The 14,773-nt window shown below is 49.7% G+C and overlaps 1 protein-coding gene across 7 annotated transcripts; it reads right to left on the bottom strand.

Annotated features, from left to right (window-relative positions):
• Positions 1–340: 340 nt before the first annotated feature.
• Positions 341–14,358, bottom strand: LOC113033282 (bromodomain-containing protein 3). 7 transcript variants are annotated; one of them, XM_026186936.2, is made up of 12 exons: positions 14,195–14,358; positions 10,902–11,174; positions 10,710–10,821; positions 10,494–10,631; positions 10,259–10,418; positions 9,882–10,051; positions 9,400–9,795; positions 4,527–4,655; positions 4,250–4,456; positions 3,852–4,084; positions 3,481–3,779; positions 341–3,288 (listed from the first exon to the last, which is right to left on the bottom strand). In XM_026186936.2, exons 2-12 carry the CDS (start codon positions 10,991–10,993, stop codon positions 3,170–3,172), a joined length of 2,055 nt encoding a protein of 684 aa, XP_026042721.1. In that variant the 5' UTR covers positions 10,994–11,174; positions 14,195–14,358; the 3' UTR covers positions 341–3,169. The 7 variants fall into 7 exon arrangements, with proteins under 7 accessions (XP_026042721.1, XP_026042726.1, XP_026042725.1 ...); XM_026186941.2 differs by having other exon boundaries at positions 4,274–4,456; XM_026186940.2 differs by having other exon boundaries at positions 10,274–10,418.
• Positions 14,359–14,773: the final 415 nt, after the last annotated feature.

Raw genomic sequence — 14,773 nt, 5'->3', positions numbered from 1 at the left:
CGAAGCAGCAGGAAATGAAACTCATGAAAAAGTCCAGAATTTGGTCCTCCCTTCACATTTTCCCGTTCTGGTCCTCGAGCCTTATATTTGACACCCCAGGATTAAAGAGTGGTATGGGGGTGGGGCGGGGCTTGTGTGTGTGGTGACTGTTTATTAGTTTAGAATTAGCTGCATGTCGACTCCGGCGTGTCACGAGGGAGCAGCGGGCTCGTCTCAGCCCCGCCCACTCGGTGCAGCCCAGGACAACGTCCAGCGTCACAGCACGCCTCAGGTGGCCCCGAGGACTTCTCTCACTTCGTCCGTTAGAGCGCGCTCGGTGACAAAAGAGTGGAGCCACTTGTTTTCAGTTTATGTGTTTATTTATGAAAACAAATGAACTCAGAAAATAAGGATCCCATATCAGTAATTACATCAAATAATTCACTTGTTTCGTCCCCTCTGCGTCTCTACGAGTGGAGCTCGCTCTAACCTCAGACGGCTACTTTACAGCTACTATACAGCGCTCAAACATACGCGAGAAAAACGTACGGCCGGAGTGCATGCAATACATAAAACCACTGTTTCCTTTTCTTATTAAAATACAAAATTAACTATGAGCGTCGAAGCTCAACCATCAACTAAAAACAAAGAGGAGGGTTACTGTGGCAACGAGCTGTCCGCCTGTCTGTCGCAGGGGGTCCCGATCGAACGCTTTGCCCGGTCCATCGAGTCGTAATGCGCCCGCAAAACAAAACGTGGAGGCTAAAGGAAAGATCCGTGACAACAGATGACGATGCGGTGCCACCCGGAGGTCGTGTGATCACGACGTCAGATTATTCTCCAACACCTGCCATTTACAGGTTTCTTACCAGGTTACCTCCAGGGGGCACCACAGGTAAACTGATCTCCAGCTGGAGGTCGCCAATAATCAGGGGTCAGAGGAGCGAGGGGAGGTGAGGTTTTACTGAACACGCCCCCTGGCTCCAGCCAATCGGAAACCATTTATATCATTGGGCATGTCGATTCAACAGTTTCAGTAAAACTCTACGTCTAATATTCATGATTCATCTTTGTTTGCGCTCTGCAGCTTGTACAAAATTCAGAACGCCACCGAGGACGCGGCGGTCAACGTCATGATGAATTTTTCAGAGAAAACAAACTTCCTGTTTGTCAATATTTCCTTTGCCAAGAACCGACACGGCGTCCAGGGATAAGAACAACTATGGCCGCGTCCCAGAGAGCCCAACACCATCGGAGGTGTAACCACAGATCATAGGTCAGAGGGCAACAGGCCTATCCGCCTGACACTGACGTCAGGTGATCAGAAATCTGACGCCACAATGCCCAACGTAAGCCACAAACATCTGCCGAGCGCTTGACAGACGGGTTTTTTCTGAAATCGCGAAAATGAGTCGTGACTGCGGTGGGCGTGGCATTTTCCTCAGAAATCGTTTCTTGCGTCCTGATGTCCTCCGAGCGGCAGCGAGCTCTAAAACCTTAAAATAAATTGTCTAAAAAGCTTTAAAAGAAACGAGGTGCTCCGAGTTTGGACCCTGACAGGAGGAGGCGGTACAGTGGTTCTTTTTTGGCGGGGTGAGAATGGGGGCGGCGCTTGAACAGGACAGCAATAGAAAGACATTTTATATAGAGAACCTTATAAGACACAAACAAGTTCAGCACACAACCTGAAAATCAAAAACAGGAAATGTAGTGTTAAAAAGAAATAAATCAACGTCTCTGTGCTGACAGAGCCGTGCTGGGGGCGGGGTCAGGATCCTGTGACCCCACCCACATTGCCACGATGACCCCCAAGGACAAACAGGAAGTTGTGTCTAGGGTTGCAGGACCAGCAGGGGGCAGGGTTGGTCTCAGAGGTTTTTAAGGTGGAGCTGAAAGATCCAGAAGCCGGTTCGATCCAAAGGGTTGATCAGTCAAAAAAAAAAAGGTTTATTTCCCGCTGAGACGATCCATCAAGAGTCCACTTGGACACTTTTTAAAGCGTTACCTGATGAGGACTCAGCTCCAGAGCAGGCGGCATGGGCACGCCCTCTGTTCTATCTGCAGGCACGCAGTTTCCTGTTACGTGTTTTAAAGGGTTTAACGCCAAACTGAACCAACCACCATAAACAAAATCAGGGTTTTGGCCTGGCGCCGTCAGTTACCCGTCATAAATACCTCAAAATTTAAATAAAGTTTTGAATTAAAGATACTTTTTGTAACAACCTTCTGCAGAATGTAACTAAACATTCCACCACCAGGGGGCACCATGTCACCACTGAGGTCAGGCCTTGTCCTCTTCGTTTTCACACTGGCACAGGAACGTACTCATACCCGTTTTAAATAAAGTTTACGCTGGTTTCATTTAGTGGCACAAACTGGTATTACACTAAAGTTCTTCCTTTTTCACCTCAGTGACACACTTTTAATTTGAAAAGCTTTTAATTTTAACATTTAAACTGGATTTTACAAAAAGTACCTTTAAACTGCTAAACTGTATTTTCCTGCTGACCCCGCCCACCGCCATACTCCTGCCTGTTTCCCACCTCGCTGGTTTTCTCAATCCCAGTTTAAAGTAGCAGACGGCACATCAGAAGGAGGGGCTAAACAACGCCTTGCCGCCAGGTTCAGAGAAAAAACGGTTATTTGTAAAACTGTTCTGTGATGTCACACGCTGACATCGTCAGGTCTTCTCTCTGCTGCAGCGCTGCCGACAGCTTCAAATGAAACGTGAGATGCGCTCATTCGTCTCAGTATCCACAAACCTGCTGAGATCACCTGCTCCTCCTCTCCAATGATACTTGTGGAATGTATTCAGAGGTCAGGGGTCACCACCGGCCGTCCACGAAGAAGAAAAAGACGAAGAAAGAAAGTCTCGACGGTTGCATTTCTGTCCACAGATCAGTAAGACTCCCAGACGGGCTGCCCATCGCTCTACCTGACTCCGCCCACATCCTTCCTCCTCCATCACTTTCTTCTGTCTGCAGTCCTCCAATAGCGGAAAAAATGAAACAAAAAACAAAAGCACTAGGAGCTAAAAAAAACAAACAGGTCAGCCTATTTACATCCAGTCTCTGTGTTTAAACGTGTGTGTAACAAGTTCAGAGTGTGTATCTCTGTCTTTGTGTTTGTTCAGGATGGAGGTGTGTGTGTGTGTGTGTGTTCAGTAACACGTGTATGTGTGAACGCGTGTTCAGTCTGTGTCGGAGGATGAGGAGGTTCCTGTCGAGGAGCTGTCATCGGAGGAGGAAGAGGAGCTGCCACTCAAACGACTAGCCCCGCCTCCTGAGGCCCCGCCTCCAGCTGCCTTCTCTGAAAAGAGAAATAAAGGAAGACGAGTCAATGAGACAGTCCCGGCCAGGTGACACCGTTTCTGTTGGCGCTCGATGATTGTTGCCTAGACAACACGGCTCAGTCGCCCAAGTCCAACGCTCACACGATGAACCCACCCCCCGTATCGGACCGCTCAGACATCGACGGCCGTGCTTTTGAGGCGGTACTTACGCAGTAGCTTCCTTTGCTTCTTCTGCAGGCAGGACTTGACGTAGCGCTCGAGCTCTCGGAGCGTGGAGGGTTTGAGCGTCTCGAAGTCGATCTCGATCTCGTCAGGGTTGGAGTCCCTCAGCGACGGCTCTCTGGTCTGGATGATGTGCACGACACGGCCCAGCTTCTCTCCCGGCAGCCGGTTGATGTCCAGACTCAGCTGCCGCTTCTCATCGTACGACATCGGCAGCGACGACTCCTCGCCGTCGTCCCCGTTGGCTGAGCCGCTGCCCGACGTCTTGTTGCCTTTCTTGGGTTGCCTGGAAACAGATTCACTGCGGTCACTACATTGTCCCTTTTCTCAGGTGGATTTGCTGAACACTGAGTCGTACCTGGTGGCCGTCACCGTGCTGTTGGCTTTTCTGGCTGGCGCCTTCTTCTGATTGGCCGGTTTGGGCTGCTGGGCGGCGGCCTTTGGCTTCTTCTCTTCCTCCATCTTGCCTTTATTTCCCTTGTCTTTCTCCTTCTCTTTCTTCTTCTCCTTGTCTTTCTTCTCTTTCTTCTTCTTTGGCTTGCTGACCGGCGCCTGGGACAGGACCGCCAGCTGCTCGTGCACCGCCTTCAACTGATGGAATAAACTGATTATCAATACCCGTCATCTGTGATCAATACACGGCCACGCCTTCACGGGGTGAGTCACAGGAGCCATGGATATTTCAAACATGAATGTCAAGTAAACAAATCGTGAAATCTAAAATGATAAAAAGAAGAAAACCAAGATGTTCTTGACCTGTGATTGGTCGGCAGCACCAACCTGCTCCTGTAGCTCAGCCAATCGCGTGGCCCGCTCCTCCTCAGAGTCGGACGATTCGTCAGAGGAGGAGTTGTTGCTGCTGTCGGAGGAGGCGGTGCTTTTGCTGACCACCGGTGTCGTGGTGGGGACCGACGCCTCCAGGCCCTCGTCAGGGATTTTAGCGAAACGCATTTCAAACACGTCCTAATGGCAGACGGGTTATCGATACCTGATCGCAGCGATCGATCGAGCAGGAAACGGAGGCTTTACGTACCTGCAGCTTGCGGGCCATGGCCACCACCTCGTGGTCTGGGGGGTTGTACTTGTAGCAGTTGGAGAACATTAACCTGACGTCAGTGGCGAAGCTCTGAGGGTCGCTGTACTCGCCTTTATCCATTTTTTTCTGTCAGGAAACAAAAGAACGTCAGAGATGGCGCCAAACCTCCCATTTGGACATCTGAAGGTGCGGAGTACAGACACCCAGCGGCGTTAAAAGTAGGGGTGCAACGATATTCGTATCGATATTGAACCGTTCGATACAGTGCTTTCGGTTCGGTACGCATATGTATCGAACAATACAAAATCTTTAATTTATTTTATCAACTTTCCTTCTGACGATGCTGTCTGTGTTGAGCGCTCAGTGGATCTGCGCTGGACAGTGCAGCCTAGGCGGAGTAGTCGAACGCAGATTCACTGAGTGCAGGGCAAGCTAGCAGACAGAAGTTAAGCTCCTTGCAACATGGCAAATTGAACCTCCCCCACCCTCATTCAGATCTGGCGTTTGGAATTATTTTGGTCTTCATGTGACGTATGACCCTGAAGGTAAGCGCGTCATGGACTAAAGTAAAACAGTATGTTGAATGTGCCACGCAATGCTCAATTACATGGGTGGGAGCTAGTGCGTTAGCGCAGTTAGCTCGTTAACGTGTTGGCCGTCCAGCCCCACGCTCAGGGCGATCCACGGTAGCTCTTTAACGGAGATTTGCCGTGTTTTGGCGTTAACGTCATTTCAGATTAACGCTGACAGCACTAGTGTGAACACAACGAATATGACTGCACATTTACTCCGACATCATCCTCGTGCAAAGACAAAAACAACAAGCACGCATGCTACAAACTTTAGCCGAGTCATTTAGACAGCCGTTAGCACAGGATTCTCCTTATGCTGCTGAGAATATAGCCCAGAAGAAGCGCGTAGTATAGCTTTTATTTTGAAAGAGCCATTTCTCTGTAATAAACTCTCTTTTCCAAAGATGAGTGATTCCTCAATCAGATACAGGGCTCGCAATATCGCTAGCCCGACGTCCTGGGGCTAGCGATTTTTTCAGTCGGGCTACCAAAATCTATCTCTGCCCTGCCCGTCGGGCTATTGTAGGAAAAATATATGTCAATGCTTTTGCATTCTTTCAGAAATGTAGCTGGGTAATTATGTCATTGGCATCGGTGAGCCACTGTCAATATGTGACATATTGAAATCGCGTTTGAATTTGCGCTTGTTTTTTGCTTTCACTTTGCAATCGCGCGAACTGTGTATAGAGAGCGACAGCACTGATCTGTGAGTGATGATAATTTGTGCACCAATTCCTCTGACATCGTCTTATTAATCGTTAGCTTACTATGCAAACATGACAAGTGAAATCTCCCGCAGCTTAAACATGTGAGAGGTTGATCGCGCAGAGAATCGCTGAGCTTATGTGAGTGCGTGTGTAAAAGCAGCAGGATTTATATTTGACTACGATGACCTGGATGACTGAGAACCTTCACAGACAGATATATATTTTAGTTCTGCTGAGCCAAATAAGACAGGTCAGGGTGAAGAAGTGACAGCCAAAGAAAAGCTTACCACAAAACGGAGAAGTTATGACAAATGAGACTATAAGGCAAAAAGAAAGTGCAGCTTTATGGTTTCATGGACAAAAGAATTTCTGTGGCTGCAATATGACGAGCTAAATAACCAGGGCTGCACATAAGTGGTCCGCAGGTGCGCATTCGCTGTCAAAAAAAAAAACACGCACAAGATAAGAAGTTGCAACGCGTGTTTGCGTACATAAGATTTTCAGGAGGACAGACATTTGTTTAGAACTCTTAAAGATGTCGAAGAAGCTCCTTTAAGCAATTACTTTGGTGTTCCTCCACCTCCACAGAAATGTCAGAAGGAGTCCGAACCACAAAAGAAGCACGTATTCTCGGAAAAGTAGTTGCAGGAGGTGAGCTGGCTTCAAACAAATGATGAACGCACAGAGATGTGGTGCAGAATGTGCCGTGAAAATTTAATAAATGACAAATTAAAAAGGCATGAACATTTTTTTTGTATCGAAAAAATATCGAACCATGACACCAAAGTATCGAACCGAACCGTGAATTTTGTGTATCGTTGCACCCCTAGTTAAAAGGTTCCAGTTTTCCACCAGAGCGAGCTTTGAACCGGCCGCAGGGCTGGGAATCGCCGCAGCCCACGATCTCGACATACAGTGGGGCAAAAAAGTATTTAGTCAGCCACCGATTGTGCAAGTTCCCCCACCTAAAATGATGACAGAGGTCAGTAATTTGCACCAGAGGTACACTTCAACTGTGAGAGACAGAATGTGAAAAAAAAAATCCATGAATCCACATGGTAGGATTTGTAAAGAATTTATTGGTAAATCAGGGTGGAAAATAAGTATTTGGTCAATAACAAAAATACAACTCAATACTTTGTAACATAACCTTTGTTGGCAATAACAGAGGTCAAACGTTTACTATAGGTCTTTACCAGGTTTGCACACACAGTAGCTGGTATTTTGGCCCATTCCTCCATGCAGATCTTCTCGAGAGCAGTGATGTTTTGGGGCTGTCGCCGAGCAACACGGACTTTCAACTCCCGCCACAGATTTTCTATGGGGTTGAGGTCTGGAGACTGGCTAGGCCACTCCAGGACTTTCAAATGCTTCTTACGGAGCCACTCCTTTGTTGCCCGGGCGGTGTGTTTTGGATCATTGTCATGTTGGAAGACCCAGCCTCGTTTCATCTTCAAAGTTCTCACTGATGGAAGGAGGTTTTGGCTCAAAATCTCACGATACATGGCCCCATTCATTCTGTCCTTAACACGGATCAGTCGTCCTGTCCCCTTGGCAGAAAAACAGCCCCATAGCATGATGTTTCCACCCCCATGCTTCACAGTAGGTATGGTGTTCTTGGGATGCAACTCAGTATTCTTCTTCCTCCAAACACGACGAGTTGAGTTTATACCAAAAAGTTCTACTTTGGTTTCATCTGACCACATGACATTCTCCCAATCCTCTGCTGTATCATCCATGTGCTCTCTGGCAAACTTCAGACGGGCCTGGACATGCACTGGCTTCAGCAGCGGAACACGTCTGGCACTGCGGGATTTGATTCCCTGCCGTTGTAGTGTGTTACTGATGGTGACCTTTGTTACTTTGGTCCCAGCTCTCTGCAGGTCATTCACCAGGTCCCCCCGTGTGGTTCTGGGATCTTTGCTCACCGTTCTCATGATCATTTTGACCCCACGGGATGAGATCTTGCGTGGAGCCCCAGATGGAGGGAGATTATCAGTGGTGTTGTATGTCTTCCATTTTCTGATGATTGCTCCCACAGTTGATTTTTTCACACCAAGCTGCTTGCCTATTGTAGATTCACTCTTCCCAGTCTGGTGCAGGTCTACAATACTTTTCCTGGTGTCCTTCGAAAGCTCTTTGGTCTTGGCCATGGCGGAGTTTGGAGTCTGACTGTTTGAGGCTGTGGACAGGTGTCTTTTATACAGATGATGAGTTCAAACAGGTGCCATTCATACAGGTAACGAGTGGGGGACAGAAAAGCATCTTACAGAAGACGTTACAGGTCTGTGAGAGCCAGAGATTTTCCTTGTTTGAGGTGACCAAATACTTATTTTCCACCCTGATTTACGAATAAATTCTTTACAAATCCTACCATGTGAATTCATGGATTTTTTTTTCACATTCTGTCTCTCACAGTTGAAGTGTACCTCTGGTGCAAATTACTGACCTCTGTCATCATTTTAGGTGGGGGAACTTGCACAATCGGTGGCTGACTAAATACTTTTTTGCCCCACTGTAGCGTTGTTATGATTTCCATGTTTTACTCAGTAGTACTGCAATAACCGGGGTTATTGCAGTACTACTACATACATTAACGTATATTATCTGCATTCAGCTGTACTCGTTCAACTTCAGATTACGTGCTCGGAGTTAAACTTTGTTTGTCAGTCAGAGTCATCTCATCAGGCGCCGCCGCCGCCACTGAAACCCGCTGTTCCCACGAGTAGCTGCTCCGGTCGGCTCTGCTCGGGTTTCCCAGTAACACCTGGTACCACGGGTCTTTTTAGTACCTGCTCAGGGGAGGTTTCAAGCGATCTGAAAATGTGACAGACTGCGTGCCATCGACGGGCTAATCAGCGGTGTCGCCTGATGAGTCGTGACTCATCGAAACCCAAGGGCAGCGGTTACATCGCACAACGCCGCGGTCCCTGAATGCGACACAGACCGAGCAGCAAGTACACGGACGCCTCCATGTTTGTTGTAGCGTTCATGTCACGTACTAATTATGTCATGGGACGCTCCGCCCCGTTGCTATGACGGTGATCACGCATATCAGGTGGTACTCGACTGTAACGGAAAACCAGTCAGAACTAATGGAAATGGAGCTTCAGTCACCGCAACATCTCACAAAATATGGAAAAAACGAATCGATCAGCGACTGAGCGGCTTTACCAAAGAGGAGGGGTCTGACTGTGTGCTGCACCACAAACAGGAGCAACAGCCTGCGGACGCTCACCTGTGGAGCTCCCACTAACACCACACAGAATGATGAGGGAAGCTCAGGTGTCGCCCACACGAGAAAACCTCGTCACTCTAACGCCTCGACCTGTTTGAGGTTCACTCCGTGCTGGCGAACGTCGTGACGTCACGGCAGCGTGGACGTATGTTCGGTTACAGCGAGCAGAAAAGCCCTCCCTCACTCTGGGTCAGTTCCCGCTCTCACAGACTTTAATTTTCTTTAAAACATCAAATCTGTGATATTGATTGTCACCGATCACGTTGTAGTCAGGCGAGTTTCTATGGCGCCTGCAGAGTTTGAACCACCGTTGACCTCACTCTAACCTCGTGTCTACGTGATGATGTCATTACCCGGATGGTGCTGAGGTCCATGGGGTGTTTGATGATGTCGTGGTAGTCGTGCAGCTCCAGCGCCTCAGCGTCCACGGGCTTGTAGAAGGGCCAGGCATAGGCGGCGTGCTTCTTCGAGAGCATCTCCTTCAGGATGGCATCGCAGTGTTTCATCTGCTCACCCAGCTTACCGCCTTTCCTCCCCCCGGGGCCGACGCCTCCGGCACCCACGTCCCCAGCCGCCAGGTCGTCCCCAGTGTCCCGCCGGGTCTTGGTGGGGCGGGCAGCGGCTTCACGGCGAGACGAAGCCAGTTTAGCCGGTTTGGCGTCCTGAGCAGACGGAGAGTCGGCGCGGCCGGCAGAGATGGCCGACGTGGTCGGAGTGGTGGTATCAGCTTTCCTCTTCACGCCTTTCTTCTGTTAGAGAGACAGACAGGTGGAGAGGGCGGGCTCAGGTTCTGTTTCAGGTCACATGACGCCATGTCGCCGCACACGCCTCTTACCTTAACCACAGGCTGGGCAGATGGCATCAAGGTCGCAGGAGGCTGAGGTGCAGACACAGGGGGCGTGGCCTGGACTGGTGTGGGCGTGGTCGAGATTACTGGCGTCTGAGAGGGAGAGGGGGAGGGATAGGAGGGGGGAGGGGAGGCTGAAGACTCTGCCTGTTGACTCACTGAAAGAGAGACAGGAAGTACTGTGAGTACTTCAGCAGTACTGCAGTATTTCCTGCACACGTTCAAGTGCAGGTGCAGGAGAGGATTCTGATCTACTGCCGCAAACACAGAACCCACACCTGATCAACCAACCACCAATTTCTCTCAATAAAGGTGAGTGCAGTGTAGGACCTGGGTGGAGACCACCTCTGGTACGGCAGCGTTACCTGTATCCGTCTCACCTGTGGTGGCGGCCGGCTGTTTGCTCTTGTTCTTGCCTTTGGGAGCCGGAGGCAGCAGAGCGACTTCTTCTTGAGGCATCTGAGCGACTTTCTGCAGGAAGATCTTCTCTAAAGCCTGAGCCATGAGGACGATGTCGTCTGTGGGCTACACACACACAGAGGTTAATGCCATCACAGCTGCACACAGCTGCACTCAGCGCCCTGGCTCTGCCCCCTTTACCTTGTTGTAGATGTAACAGTTGGTGAACATGGTGTTGAAGTCCTGCATTGCCTCGCTGGCGCTCCAGTAATAATTGTTCTCCAGACGCTTCTTAATGGTTCCCATGTCCATCGGGTTTTTGATCACTTTGTGGTAATCCTGCACACAGCAGCGTGGTCAGGAAAACACTCAGCTGTCTGTGTGTGTGTGTGTGGCGAGAGAGCAATGGTGACTCACGTGCAGACACAGCTTGATGGCGTCCACGGGTTGGTAAAAGGGCCAGGCGAACTGATGCTTCCACAGCGTCTTCACCACCACGTTCTGCATGTACTGCAGCTGGTTGGTTTTCCTGAGACACACACACAGTCAGCACACACCATTCACCTGCCTCTAACAGCCTATCAGGAGTCTTTCTCGGTTGTGTCCTACCTGCCCGGTTTAGTGGGGTTGGTGACCTCAGGGGGGGGCGGGTTGGTGAGGGGAGGGGGGCTGGGGGGCGCAGCCTCAGGGGCGTCCGACATGGTGGACGACGGTGATGCAGCGATGCACAGTGGGACGGCAGCGTCTGACTGGAAGGTGAAAAAGGACTCCTTCTGTGGGCCGAGGCCAGGTGTGTGTGCACAGGTGTGTGTCCGTGCACGTGTTCAGTTCAGCCGCTTCAGCTCAAGTGTTCCCCGAAGAGACAAACTCCCATCGCACGACCTGAAAAACACAGAGAGAGAGGGGCGGTGATTAGGGGTTATTGATTCTGGGGAGGTAACGCTTTTAACCCCGCCCATCACACCAGTTTGAGGTCATTAACCATTTCCTGTCCAAACAGTCCGCGATTGTTGTTTAAAGTCAGCTCGCTGGTTTCCATCTAAAGCTGATGTCTCTCTAAGAACTTAATCGTACAGCGGCAACGTTTGGCTGGTCGGTGACGCCCGGCTAGCTACGGTGCCGCAGTTACACTAACACAAACAAACGAGCGCAGAGAAGCTGGAGGACGAGGGATGTTTGCCACCATACGTCTGGAGGAAGACGCTGAAAACTGAAACTTCAGCTCAGGTCGGTCATTTAGTCCTGACGCTCAGCTTCACGTCCTCGCTGAGAGCGAGTCTTCTCTGAAGCGTTCTGGAGATCTTTGGAGGCGGGGCTCAGCGAGGTTTTAAACTCTGGCCAATGAATGAAGTGCAACAGGTTAAATGGCAGCTGGCTGTTTGACCTCTGTGCAAACACAGCAGGGAGCTTCCAGGACCAGGCCAGCTCAGCTGCTACACACATCTGTACATAAAGCTTTAAAAACAGCTGCTTCAACATCTGGCAGCTAACGAGGTTAGTGAGTGTCATGACTACGTGTAAAAGCCCAGCCCAGAAGGCTGCGCGCTTCAGCTCTGCGAGAGGCAGTGAGGGTCACTCAGAACGAATCATCATCTACGGATCAGAAAAACCTGAGCACACAGGCGCAGCTGCAGAGCTGCAGGCTGTGGGTGGAGGTGGGTGGAGGTCAGACCCTAAGACCTGACTCTGACGTCGAAATCACTGCTTGGACTCGGAAAGCTACAGACTCCTCCAACCAGGATCCACAAACACCTGCTCCTCCTGTCTGAACTCATTCAAGGTACACTGAGTGGAAGCTGTGCTGCGGTTTGACCAATCAGAAGCTGAGATTCTGACTCGAGATCGTGGACACTTGGCTCTAGAGCAGAGGGAACATCCAGGTTGTTGTCATCGCTCAAGGACCGTCTCTGCTGAAACATCTGGAGCTTCATGAAGCTACAAACAGCACGGAGGAGGCCCGAAGCTCACCAAAGTTTTCCAACTCCTAAAAACTGCTACTTTCTACCTGAATCCAGTTTGATTCCAACACTGAGGCGCTAATAATCCAGAGCATCAGACACACAGCTGATCCTTGTGCCTCGCGCTGATTAGAATCTGACTCTCAGGCCACAATCAGATTTATCAACAGCAGATAATCAAGGCTGCAGCGACTGTTATTAATAAACTGACAGATGATCCACCCACCAACCAATAATCTGTTTAGTAATCAGAGAACATCCAACGCTGAAAAATTCAGCCATTTGTTGCATCAACAGACCTAACGCCGCGTGGGCGGGTCCCAAGTCAAACTTTATTCAACTAATCCTCGCGTTACACGTCCAACCCTCTCTCACTGGAGTCCATTGATAAACGTACAGTGACTCATCAGCTGTTGTTGACCTGCTGCAGGTCCAGGATTACTGCACGAGTTTGTCTCTCTGATCTGGACGTGTCCATGTGTTTTACTTCACGCTTTCTTTATTTCCTGTTTGAGTTCCTGTCACAAGAATGTACCAAAGTTTATCTTTACGATAGCTTGATTTGTGCGGTAAGACCGTCTGATGAAGGCCCGAGAGGCTGTTATCTGTTCATAGCAGCGGATGATCAGGGCTGTCAGTATATTTAAAGATCAACTGTTGATAGGTCTATAATGCATCAACTGATAACAGTTAACTGTTCTTGTTAATGTGTCGGTTTGCTTACAAACATTAGTTATTAATCTCTCATTAGCATGATTTCTTTGACCACACTGACCCTGAGTCTACAATGATCACGGCAGAAATCTGAGGGAAACTTGTGTTTATCCAATCAGAGCAGCCGTCTGATCCCGCTCAGCTAAACATTCAAATAAATAACTGTTAATCAAAAGTCACTCAGTGTTTTCTGTAATCCATTACCTGATCACTTAAGTTTCTTTCTTACACACCCACAGGTGGCACGTTACAGATTATTATTTTATGTTAATGGAAATTTCTGAGACTGTCACAAATCCAAAAGGCAATAAAGTGAAAATAAAGTATGCTGTGGACATTTTTATATTTTAATCACAAATGATGGAATTAAGACAACAGATCTGTGGGTAGTCCAGCCTTCAGTCTCTACTTGGAGTCTCTGCTGATTTAAAGCAACACCACGGGTCAAAATGAGAGAAAAGGCTCTGAATGTCAAACTGATGACAATTTATTCAAAAAACAAAACAAAAACAGGATGGTATTGATGTTATGCGAACTGGTGTACCCTAAGTGGGCATGTCCTGGACACACCTGGGACTGAACAGAATGATACCCGTGCTATGAGCTCCTGCACCCAACAGACGCCCTCAGGCCGTCTAAAACCGGGACCGGGACCCGGAGCGGTAAATCCGTGCAGACCCGGGGCCGCCTGTGCGCTGCTAATAGCCAAGCTAACCGCTACGAGCCACCGCTCCGCTGCACAAGGAAAACCGCACACATGACCTTACGTAGTGGCTGCACCGACACCCCGATGGCTCGTAGTGTCGGTGGATCTCTAGCCCCGGTGAAGGGGGCTGGAGCTCGGCTCTGGCCGCTCCACTTCGAGCTCCGCACAAACATCCATTTACCTGCTTTAAAAGATGGCGGGCACAGCAACAGCTAGGTGGCTAACGGAGCACAGCTCCGCGTCGAGGCCGTAACACGTCGGTAATAATACCCACGGCGGCCGAGGGGCTGACGAAATGCGTGCCGGGGTGATATATCGGCCGACGTGATCTAATTTGGCACACTCCAGGCGCATTGGCGCGGTTACATTTTGCGATATTTGCGGACGTTACCGCTCGATGTTTGGCTAGCTAACGCAGCATTAGCCTGTTAGCTGAGCTTTGTCTGAAGGCGCCGAGCGGCCAGCCAGGCTCCGACACTCTCCGCTCTGCCCGCTCTTTCCCTCCGCTCCCGGTACCCGCTCACCCCGCTCCTCCCGCTCACACACGCTCTTTACTCCGTGTCTCGGTCCTCCGGCGATCCCGCGGCGGCTGCGACTGCTTTCTGGAAGATTTTTATTTAGCCAAGTAGCATAATAGATGAGTTATCAGCTGTCTTGTCCGTACGCAAGCGCAGTGCCGAGCAGCATCATGGATTTTGTTGTGATTGCATTGGTTGGTCCGGCAGCTGACGCGATGTGATTGGCTACGGCGTGCTTGCAGGGTTTTGATTTGTTGCTAGGTGGTGTGAAGAGCTGTGATTGGTGCAGGAGGCCGTTAACATGCACTGATTGGCTGAGCCGATAACCGGGCTCTCGTGATTAGCCGGTAAAGCTGACGGGATTCGGAATGGCGCCGCGGATCGAACTACGTCTCCCAGCATGCACCGCGGCAGCGCGGAGCTGTGCTGACGCTGATCAGTTATAGATACCTAAACGAGACTTTGAAACACTGTGTCTGTAAATTGGTGGCGAACAGCCTTTTAAATAAAACGATGAAACGTCACGGTGAAAGAGCACAAGCCTTAAAACACACTCGGCACTATTCAGCAGCTTAAATACTTCAG

The sequence above is a fragment of the Astatotilapia calliptera genome, chromosome 12, assembly GCF_964374335.1.
Source record: "Astatotilapia calliptera chromosome 12, fAstCal68.1, whole genome shotgun sequence".
Classification (NCBI taxonomy): domain Eukaryota; kingdom Metazoa; phylum Chordata; class Actinopteri; order Cichliformes; family Cichlidae; genus Astatotilapia; species Astatotilapia calliptera.
Note: the sequence above shows the minus strand (reverse complement) of the source record. Positions and strands in the feature narration are given on the sequence as shown.

Excerpts from the sequence above, each read along its gene's own strand:
- LOC113033282 (XM_026186936.2), bottom strand. The coding sequence starts at position 10,993 with ATGTCGGACGCCCCTGAGGCTGCGCCCCCCAGCCCCCCTCCCCTCACC. Across the intron at positions 10,822-10,901 it reads AACCCCACTAAACCGGGCAG|GAAAACCAACCAGCTGCAGT; the intron begins GTAGGACACAAC and ends TGTGTGTCTCAG. Across the intron at positions 4,656-9,399 it reads TGGACCTCAGCACCATCCGG|AAAAAAATGGATAAAGGCGA; the intron begins GTAATGACATCA and ends GTTTCCTGACAG.